General features: G+C 32.2%; 7 protein-coding genes across 7 annotated transcripts in view; 4 read left to right on the forward strand and 3 right to left on the reverse strand. All coding sequences in view use genetic code 12, as the record gives it.

Annotated features, from left to right (window-relative positions):
* Positions 1–17: 17 nt before the first annotated feature.
* Positions 18–4677, reverse strand: RJT21DRAFT_119874 (DNA-directed RNA polymerase III core subunit). Its single transcript, XM_064881557.1, has one exon. The coding sequence runs from the start codon at positions 4473–4475 to the stop codon at positions 114–116; it is 4362 nt and encodes a 1453-aa protein (XP_064738184.1). The 5' UTR covers positions 4476–4677; the 3' UTR covers positions 18–113.
* On the forward strand, positions 4678–5069 carry RJT21DRAFT_119875 (proteasome regulatory particle lid subunit). The gene has a single exon (XM_064881558.1). The coding sequence runs from the start codon at positions 4723–4725 to the stop codon at positions 4951–4953; it is 231 nt and encodes a 76-aa protein (XP_064738185.1). The 5' UTR covers positions 4678–4722; the 3' UTR covers positions 4954–5069.
* Positions 5054–6384, reverse strand: RPT5 (proteasome regulatory particle base subunit; the record flags this gene model as incomplete). Its single annotated transcript, XM_064879797.1, has 1 exon — positions 5054–6384. Exon 1 carries the CDS (start codon positions 6341–6343, stop codon positions 5054–5056), a length of 1290 nt encoding a protein of 429 aa, XP_064738186.1. The 5' UTR covers positions 6344–6384.
* Positions 6385–6605: 221 nt separating this feature from the next.
* Positions 6606–7052, forward strand: RJT21DRAFT_113585 (cytidine deaminase; the record flags this gene model as incomplete). The annotated part of the gene is made up of 1 exon (XM_064880179.1): positions 6606–7052. The coding sequence occupies one exon, from the start codon at positions 6606–6608 to the stop codon at positions 7050–7052; it is 447 nt and encodes a 148-aa protein (XP_064738187.1).
* Positions 7053–7189: 137 nt separating this feature from the next.
* RJT21DRAFT_113586 (methionine aminopeptidase) lies at positions 7190–8302 on the forward strand (the record flags this gene model as incomplete). The annotated part of the gene is made up of 1 exon (XM_064880180.1): positions 7190–8302. One exon carries the CDS (start codon positions 7190–7192, stop codon positions 8300–8302), a length of 1113 nt encoding a protein of 370 aa, XP_064738188.1.
* Positions 8303–8503: 201 nt separating this feature from the next.
* Positions 8504–10171, forward strand: RJT21DRAFT_29335 (methionine aminopeptidase). Its single transcript, XM_064884076.1, has one exon. The coding sequence runs from the start codon at positions 8794–8796 to the stop codon at positions 9904–9906; it is 1113 nt and encodes a 370-aa protein (XP_064738189.1). The 5' UTR covers positions 8504–8793; the 3' UTR covers positions 9907–10171.
* A 266-nt stretch (positions 10172–10437) lies between these two features.
* The window catches only part of RJT21DRAFT_899 (uncharacterized protein), a gene marked incomplete at both ends in the record, with an annotated part of 1506 nt that continues 1401 nt past the window's right edge, over positions 10438–10542 (reverse strand). The window contains one exon of the mRNA XM_064885627.1: positions 10438–10542. This exon is cut by the window's right edge and continues 1401 nt beyond it. Within this exon, the coding sequence (XP_064738190.1) occupies positions 10438–10542 (105 nt within the window).

Here is a 10542-nt window from a genome sequence, read left to right on the forward strand (position 1 = left end):
AGTAACAGTAACAGTAATACTTACTTTTGTTTATGGTAATTTTAGGGGTCTATATACACTACTCACTACCTAAACAATACATCATTACCGCAATAGTATGCCTATGCCCTATCCTAATATACACTTACTTCTTCACATACTTGTTCAAATAGTGATGGTTTCCTAGTTAATACTTTCTTATCATAATTAGAAGACTTAACAAGCTTAAATGATCCAGTACCAATACTCATAGTTTGTCCTAAAATAATACATTCTGATACTCCTTCAATTTTATCATTCTTCATAAAGAATGCTGCATCGAATAAATGATCAGTAGTCTTTTCAAATGATGCTAATTGTAATACTGAATCTCTCATTTTACTTAATCCAAATCTAGTAATTCCTAACACTTCTCCCTTATATGTCATAACATCTCCTAAAAGTTGAATATGACGAGGATCAACACTCATACCGTGATTACTCATAGTATAATCAATTTCTTTAATAATTGAACTTCTGGCAGCTTCTATACCTAATACTTCAAATACTTCAAGGACATGATTTGTAGTGGTTTTGGTACCTACAACACCTTCAGTACTCATAACTTCTTTTAATCCATATCCTTCAACTAATAATTCCTTTTTATTATCATCTCGAATATTAATAACTGCTCGGAATATATTAGGTAATCCTTTAATACATACATTGGGTAAAGCTCTCTTTAATTGTTGCATTCTAAAGAATAATGTATTAATATCACTACCACCTTTTAAGATATCAGCTTTAGTTTCTCGTAATGTAACAAGAACATTAATTCTATCCTTTGAAGTAACCGATACTTCACCAGGTAAAATCTTTAATTTTGGTGCATTACAAAGGGCTTGAGCAATATTATCAATAGTTAATTCTAATTGTAATTTTTCAATGGTTTTAAGATCAACTTTAATTGATATATAGGCTAAATCATTAGCATAAACATCTTCAATATAAAAGGCTACATCCTTTAATAAAGTCTTTTCAATTCTACCTTTAACAACTCTAGCTGCAATTTCATCTTCATCATTAACTAATACTGAATTAATAATTGGAGTTGAAATAGTTTTAGATGCATTAATAATTTCTTTAATACGAGGAACCCCTAAAGTAACATTCATTGATGCCACACCAGCAAAATGGAAAGTCTTTAAAGTCATTTGAGTACCTGGTTCACCAATAGATTGAGCTCCAATAGCTCCTACTGCAGTACCTGGTTCAACTTTAGCTCGAGAATATTTATATAATGATTGCTCAAGGAATTTCTCAATTGATAATGAAGATATCTTTAATAATTGATTAATGGCATTTATACTAGAATAATCTTCATCAATTTCTTCATCAATAATCATTGAAGGTGCTTTTAAATAAGCTTGTAATCCTTTCTTTTCTCTAATTCTAGCCAATTGTTCTGCCTTATCAAATATAAAATCTTTAAGAGATTGATAATATTCTCGTTCTGCTTCATTTTGATCAATGAATTCAATCTTTTCAAAGTTTTCTTCTTCTAAGACATTTCCTTGATTATCATGTCTAATTAATCTATCGATTAATGGATCTAATATTGAATCTACTAAATTAATAATTTCAAATGGTAATAAACCTTTATCATTAATATTAAATGTAATATTAAATGCATGATCCCATTGACGTTTAAAATTAACTGGTTTAGCATCACCTTCCATTTCAAATGGATCTAATCCATCTCCACCATAAGTAAATTGGACAATACCATTTGAAGAATTTCTAACGGTTGTATCATATTGAGCAGATAAATCTTCTAAAGATTTCATAAGTCTACGAGACATATAACCAGTTTCTGCAGTTTTAACTGCGGTATCAACTAACCCTTCTCTACCAGAAATAGCATGGAATAAAAATTCAGGTGGAGTTAATCCACTAAAGAATGAATTTCTTACAAACCCCTTAGATTGAGGAGTCTTGGAATTTTTAGTAAAATGAGGTAATGATCTATCTTGAAATCCATCAGGAACACGATTACCTGAAATAATTTGTTGACCAACAACTGCCACCATTTGAGAAACATTTAATGTAGAACCTTTAGAACCACAAGTGGCCATAATTAATGGAGCATTAAGTGAATCTAATTCTCGAATACAAACTTCACCAACTTCTTCTCTAACTTTTGAAAGTAATCCACCAATCTTAGCTTCTAAAGTTTGTTCTTCATTACAACCAGGTTGAGTTTCTAATTTTCCTTTATTATATAAATCAATTAATTCATCACAATTTGCATAAGCTTGTTCAACCATTGATTCTTTCTTATTTTTAAGATCTATACCAGGTGTAACATCATTAATTCCAATAGAAAATCCTCGATTACCTAAATATCTTGCACATAATTTAGCCATACGATTCATAGCATTTGCTGCTTCTTCAGGTCCATAATCTCGAAGTATGGTATAAAATACTGAATGCTTTTTACCATCTCCAAGAGTTGATTTATCCATTAATCCACTTAATATATTAGAACCTCTAATAATAACAAATCCATCATTAGGAGACATTTCATTAGGTAATCCAGTAGCTGGTGGTATAAAAGTTTTATTCTTAGCATCTAAATTAATCACAACATTAGATTTCTTATTAGGTTTAATTAATAAAGAAAATACTTGTTTACCAGTCCAAAGCATAACTGGTTTAAAAATTGATGGAGGAGGTAAATCAAATTGAATATCTGCATCAGACATCATACTTAATAATTGAACTAATGAAGCTCTATCATAAAATGAATCTTTATGAGATATTAAATAAGATCCAGTAATAAAATCTTGAGTGGCAGCAATAATTGGTTCACCTGATTTTGGAGTTAATAAATTATTTTTAACTCCCATAAGATTTATGGCTTCTGCTCTTGCTTCTTCAGTTTGTGGTACATGTAAATTCATTTCATCTCCATCAAAATCAGCATTATATGGTGTACAAACACATTCATTAAGTCTAAAAGTTCTCCAAGGTCTAATCTTTGCATAATGAGATAAAATAGAAAGTCTATGTAATGAAGGTTGTCTATTAAATAATACCACATCTCCATCTTCAATATGTCTTTCTACAACATCACCAATCTGTAAATTTTTTGCTAATTTAACTCTATCACCAAATCTTAAATTTCTCTTGGCCGATTCATTTTGTTTCATAAGATAATTAGCACCAGGATGAACATCTGGTCCATTATAAATTAATCGTTGTAATTTTTTACGATTATATCTAGTACATTTTTCTGGATAAGTTAAAACTTTAGCAACTCTATCAGGTACTGCTACTTCATCAATTCTTAAATTTGGATCAGGAGATATAACTGTTCTTGCTGAAAAATCCACTCTTTTACCAGATAAATTTCCTCTAAATCTACCTTGTTTACCCTTTAATCTTTGACAAAATCCTCTTATTGGTTTAGCCGATTTAGATCCTCCTCCACCTCCAGCTCCACCTGATGGTGGTAATAATGCTGGATTTGCTGAATCAGAATTAATATACATAGCAACAGATAATTGTAAATAATCCCATTGTTCCATTAAATTATTAATAGAAATTCCCTTTTCAATCCCTGCATTAATTAATGTTGAAGTCCAAACAATTTCAGTTAATTTAACTGTTAAATCATCTTCATTAGATTGAGCATCCATCATAACTGATGGTCGAATACATACTGGAGGAGCAGGTAAATATCTCCAAATATACATTTCTGGTCTTCCACCTCTAGCAGTATCAATACCAAATAATTCACAATCAGATGGTTCTATTTGTTTAAATAAATTTAAAGTCTTTAAAGGATTTAAATCATCATGAACTCTCTTAACAAACTTTTCAAGTTCAGGATTTCTTGAGAATACTTCATTAAATTCTTGATCCCAATATTCCTTTTCTGGAGTAGCCTTTTTCCCAATCCATCTAAAAGTATCATGAACAATTTTTAATGCAGCTGGACCAGCACCACTTGCAGCTTTCTTAACTACTCCATTAATATGATTACATTTAAGACATCTACGTTGTTTCTTACATTGATCTAAAATTTTCTTTAATAATTTCATTCGTTTTAAATTATCAATATTTGGTTTCCTTAATTCTGAAATGAATTGACGTTTAACTTGATCTTCTAATAATACTGCTGAACAATTTTTACATATACATTGTAATACTTGAATAATGGCTTTAAAATATCCCACATGAAATACTGGTAATGCTAATCTTACATGACCAAAATGTCCATGACATGAGGCAAGATTCCCATGACATGTAGCACATTCGGAAGAATTAGAAGATATACCCATTCTTGTATCTAAAGCTCCATTAGTCTTGGGGGCTCGACCCTTTTCAAGATCATATAAATCTCGAGTTTGAACTTCCACTTCCGACTGAGCAATAATATCCTTAGACGATAACGCCCCGAACTCCAACCCGCTAATGCATTTGGGTGCGATATCTACTACCACCTCTTTCATGGCTGTAGTTAACTTTCTGAACAAACTGAGCTCGTAATGTTAGTCTTAGTCAGTAGTAGCCTTTAGTCAGTCTTAACTATGAGAAGAGCTGAAAAAAAAAATTACCCGAAGAGGTTGAGGAAAGTCACGTGTGCGCGTGGACAGTTTTGATTTAAAGAGCGAACCAAAGTGGCAATCACTTCCGTTAACAAATTAACTAAGTAACTTTAGCTTACATTAATTAATTTAATTAATTTCATTCATCACAATGTCTACAGAAGTTAAAAAGGAAAGTGAAAGTGCACGTGAGGACGAGCAGAAGGTTATTAAAACTTTAGAAGAAGATGATGAATTCGAAGATTTCCCTGAAGATGACAAGTTCGGTAACCAACCCAAAGTCAATACAGCAAATTTATGGGAAGAAGATTGGGATGATGACGATAATCAAGATGAATTTTCAAAGAAATTACGAGAAGAGTTGAAGAAGGCACAAGCCTAAATAAATATGGTTTTAGGTTAAGATTTTCATTTTAGTTTTAGTATTAGTTTTGGTTGTGTTTCGGGTTCTGTACATTAGTTAGGTACATACTTACATATATTTATGCATAGAAGTTAACTGATTTAGATTTTCTAGCTTGTACTTCACCAATGGCTTCTACAAAGTCTTCATGCTTAATGATGGATTTTCCATTTCTTAATGCTATCATACCTGCTTCAACTGTGACAGCCTTTAATTGAGCTCCATTAAATTCATCAGTAGATCGAGCTAATTCTCTCCAATTAACTGAATTATTATCACAATTTAATTTTCTAGCATGAATCTTTAATACTGATTCTCGAGCTTCTTCTGATGGTAAGGGGAATTCAATTTTTCTATCTAATCTACCAGATCTTAATAAAGCTGGATCTAATGTATCAACTCTATTAGTAGCAGCCAATACTTTAACTCGATCATCAGATCCAAATCCATCAAGTTGATTTAATAATTCCAACATGGTTCTTTGTACTTCTCTATCACCACTTTTATCAGAATCAAATCTTTTAGTTCCAATTGCATCTAATTCATCAATAAAAATAATCGTTGGAGCCTTTTCTTTAGCTAAGGCAAATGCATCTCGAACTAATTTAGCTCCATCTCCAATAAACATTTGAACTAATTGTGGAGCTGCTAATTTCAAAAATGTAGCACCTGATTGTGCAGCACATGCTCTAGCAAGTAATGTTTTACCAGTACCTGGTGGTCCATACATTAATGCTCCCTTTGGTGGTTTAATTCCAAGAGTTTGGAATTTTTCTGCTTGTTTCATAGGTAATACTACTGCTTCAATTAATTCTTCAATTTGTTTATCAAGTCCTCCAATATCAGTATAATTTTCAGTTGGCTTTTCATCGACTTCCATTGCTTTAACTCGAGAATCATATTCGGATGGTAAAGTATCCAATATCAAATATGAATCTTTATTTACTCCAATCAAATCATTTGGTTTTAATTTGGATGGTTCAACTAATCCAATTAATGGTAAAAAGATAGTTTGTCTAGTTGAAGTCTTTATAACAGCTGACTTCCCTGATCTAGCTGCATCTAAATCTACATTAGCTCCTTGTTCACTAGCTTCCTTTTCGGCATCTAAATCTAATAATTCAACTACATTCCCCACCAAATACGGCAATTGCTTGTTATTATTGATTTTTTCTTGATTATCTTTAATTCTATCTGTCATAACATTCTTTTCATGATTGAGTCTTTGATACTCTGATCTCATTACTTTTATATCATTGTCCAAAAGTTTAGTTCGACTAATTATATCAGATGTTGATGAATTTAAAATTTCTTGGTCTACGGTATCCTCCTCTTGTTGGACACTTTCTAACTCTTCCAATGTGGACATTGTGTTGATTGCAGTTAGTATACTATAGTGAATGATTAAATAGTTATAGTAATAGTGGTAATGGTAGTGTACTACTCTCTCATTAAAATCGCCACTGAACATTTCGAGAAATTGCTCACGTGATTCACCATACATAGAAAAACCGAAAAACAGTGCGACTCTCTTAACTATGGGAGATAAGGCCCATTTAAGTCTTACTACCAATTACTACTAATAAATCAAAACTAAGTATTACTACCAAGAAATAAATACTAATCAGACTATGGTCACTATACACACCGATCACGATGAATTGAGTAACGAGCAATTTGTGGAATTACGCACCAAATGTCTTGATGCCCGGAATCTCTCGTATTCTCCCTATTCCAAGTTTCGAGTTGGTTGCACCTTAATTACCCAATCGGGGCAATATGTGTCGGGAGCTAATGTTGAGAATGCTTCATATGGAGCATGTATTTGTGCTGAAAGAACTACTATAACTAAGGCATTAATGGAAGGTCATCGGCAAATGAAAGTTATTGCTATATCCAGTGATGATGAGCTGCCAATATCTCCGTGCGGAATATGCCGACAATTCATTAGAGAATTCGGATTAGATATACCTATCTACATGTTTGGAGCTTCTGGTAAATATATCAAAGTATTCCTTAAGGATCTCTTGCCGCTAAGTTTCGGACCGGAGAATCTTGGAAAACAACCTATCAGCTAGAATTCAGTATATAGACATATTGTACATTATATATATATGCATTACTATACGCTACTGTATACTATCCACTTTCGGTATTAGTAAAAATTTCTAAGCGCCATTTCGTTTTTCGATTTCCTCCACAAACAATTACGGCCATGACAAGCGTATGTGCATCTCCAAGTTGTGGAAAAGATACCGAGTCCAAATTAAAGTGCCCTGTATGTTTAGAAAACAATGTGAATAGTGTTTTCTGTGATCAAACATGTTTCAGAACAAGCTGGTCTCATCATAAGGTTATACATAAGGGAGATGATGGGTCGGAAGATTATAACCCTTTCCCCGATTTTGCATATTCTGGTAATGTGAAACCACATTACCCATTATCGCCAAGAAGAAGTATTCCAAAACATATCAAATTACCGGATTATGCTAAAGCTGGTAAACCAATCAGTGAAATTAAAAATGATAGAATTGGGAAGATTCTCGTTTATACTCCTAAGAATATTGAGAAAATCAGAAAAGTAGCTATATTGGCAAGAGAAATCCTTGATGCAGGTGCTGCTGCTGTTAAACCAGGAATAACTACTGATGAAATTGATGCTATTGTTCATAAGGAATGTTTGAAGAGAAACTGTTATCCGTCTACATTAAATTATTATAACTTTCCAAAATCAGTGTGTACATCTGTAAATGAAGTTGTATGTCATGGTATCCCTGATAAAAGACCATTAGAAGATGGCGATATTGTAAATATCGACGTCAGTATTTTTTACTTAGGATTTCATGCAGATTTGAATGAAACTTACTATGTGGGGGATAAAGCAAAGGCTAATCCAGACATCGTTAGATTAGTTGAAACTACAAGAGAATCTTTAGATTTGGCTATTAAAGCAGTTAAACCAGGTATTGCTTTTAGAGAACTAGGTAATATCATTGAAAAGCATGCCACGGAAAATGGAGTATCTGTTGTAAAGACTTATTGTGGACATGGTACTGGTGAATTTTTCCATTGCCAACCATTTTTTCCTCATTATGCAAGAAACAAATCTGTTGGTATAGCTAAGCCAGGTATGGTTTTCACTATAGAACCTATGTTAAACTTAGGATCTTATAAAGATATGAATTGGCCTGATAATTGGACAGCTACTACTCAAGATGGTAAGTTTTCTGCTCAATTTGAACATATGCTTTTAGTAACTGAAACTGGTGTGGAAGTATTAAGTGCCAGAACTGAAACTTCTCCTGGTGGTCCAGTAGATAGAATATAATCATATTCAATATATTGTAATAGGGATTAATAGACATTGATATGTATTATATGATCATGTACCAATTTCAGAAGATAAATAAATAATTTAGTTATATAATGAGAAATAAATAGTTAAATATGGTATAAATATAAATTTCAAAGAAGATAAAATTATTACTATGATACATAAGAAATCGGTTAACTCGCGAACAATTTTCTTTCTATCTATATTATGTATTGCTGTGATTAATTAATATTTGATCTACATTGTTTAGGTTGCAATGTTTATCTTTTACGAATATTTAAATACAACCAAAGAGCATTTAATAAATTATCACTAAATATGATGTAAGTACTTTTTATCTCTTCCACCAAAAAATTGATGACATTCAGATTTCAGAGGTGCGCTTGAGAAATACTATCCACTTTCGGTGCGCATTTATTAGTGAAAATTTCTCGTAAGCATCATTTCGCTTCTCATTATACTTCACAAACAACTAATCCACCGTCATGACTAGTGTATGTGCATCTCCAAGTTGTGGAAAAGATACCGAATCCAACTTAAAATGTCCTGTGTGTTTAAAGGAAAATGTGAATAGTGTTTTCTGTGATCAAACATGTTTCAGATCAAGCTGGTCTCATCATAAAGCTATTCATAAAGGTGATGATGGATCAGAAGATTATAACCCTTTCCCGACTTTTGGATACTCTGGTAATGTGAAACCACATTACCCATTAACTCCAAGAAGAAGTATTCCAAAGCATATCAAATTACCGGATTATGCCAAAACTGGTAAACCAATCAGTGAAATTAAAAATGATAGAATTGGCAAGATTCTCGTTTATACTCCTAAGAATATTGAGAAAATCAGAAAAGTGGCTATATTGGCAAGAGAAATCCTTGATGCAGGTGCTGCTGCCGTTAAACCAGGAATAACTACTGATGAAATTGATGCTATTGTTCATAAGGAATGTTTGAAGAGAAACTGTTATCCATCTCCATTAAATTACTACAACTTTCCAAAATCGGTATGTACATCTGTAAATGAAGTTATATGTCATGGTATCCCTGATAAAAGACCATTAGAAGATGGCGATATTGTAAATATCGACGTCAGTATTTTTTACTTAGGATTTCATGCAGATTTGAATGAAACTTACTATGTGGGGGATAAAGCAAAGGCTAATCCAGACATCGTTAGATTAGTTGAAACTACAAGAGAATCTTTAGATTTGGCTATTAAAGCAGTTAAACCAGGTATTGCTTTTAGAGAACTAGGTAATATCATTGAAAAGCATGCCACGGAAAATGGAGTATCTGTTGTAAAGACTTATTGTGGACATGGTACTGGTGAATATTTCCATTGCCAACCTAATGTTCCTCATTATGCAAGAAATAAGGCTGTTGGTATAGCTAAGCCAGGTATGGTTTTTACTATAGAACCTATGTTAAACTTAGGATCTTATAGAGATATGAGTTGGCCTGATAATTGGACATCAGCTACTCAAGATGGTAAGTTTTCCGCTCAATTTGAACATATGCTTTTAGTAACTGAAACTGGTGTGGAAGTATTAAGTGCCAGAACTGAAACTTCTCCTGGTGGTCCAGTAGATAGAATATAATCATGTTCGGTATATTGGGATTAATAGACATTGATATGTATTATATGATCTTGTATAAATCTAGGAAGTACTGTATAGTAAATCAATTATATTACCTTGTAAATCATATAATCGTGACACAAAGTACTAAATGTATGTTAACTTAAAATTTGTGTCATTAGTATAAGACTTAACGTTAGAAGATAAATTAACTTCTTTGAATATATTTCTGTTTGGTTAATAACCTTGATGGCTTAGTTGAAACTAAGTGATTTCAAACTATACTTTGGCTATTCTAAGGAGAAGAAGATTTCGGTATTAAATACAATTCAATATATCTTACTATATTAAAGTAGGGAATTGCGGGTAACAAAAGGACATATTATATAGATAGTACTAGAGTATTGCATAACTAATATGATTACTCTATTAAAATCCTGGGAATTTTATCAATAACAAGTTAAACTTATCAAAACTATTCTTCAAGAATAGACTATAAATCTTCTTTGTACTACATTGTAGTTTCAAGGGTCTGGAATGTATCTTAATATATTATACTTTGTGACTCTTTCTGTAGCGATTACAAGTATAACAATTGTTCCGACAATGTGAAACAAATCCTAGTTTCATGGCTTTAAGATGTGACTCTCTATGTTT

Source organism: Scheffersomyces amazonensis (genome assembly GCF_036850825.1).
Source record: "Scheffersomyces amazonensis strain UFMG-HMD-26.3 chromosome Unknown RJT21scaffold_3, whole genome shotgun sequence".
Lineage (NCBI taxonomy): Eukaryota > Fungi > Ascomycota > Pichiomycetes > Serinales > Debaryomycetaceae > Scheffersomyces > Scheffersomyces amazonensis.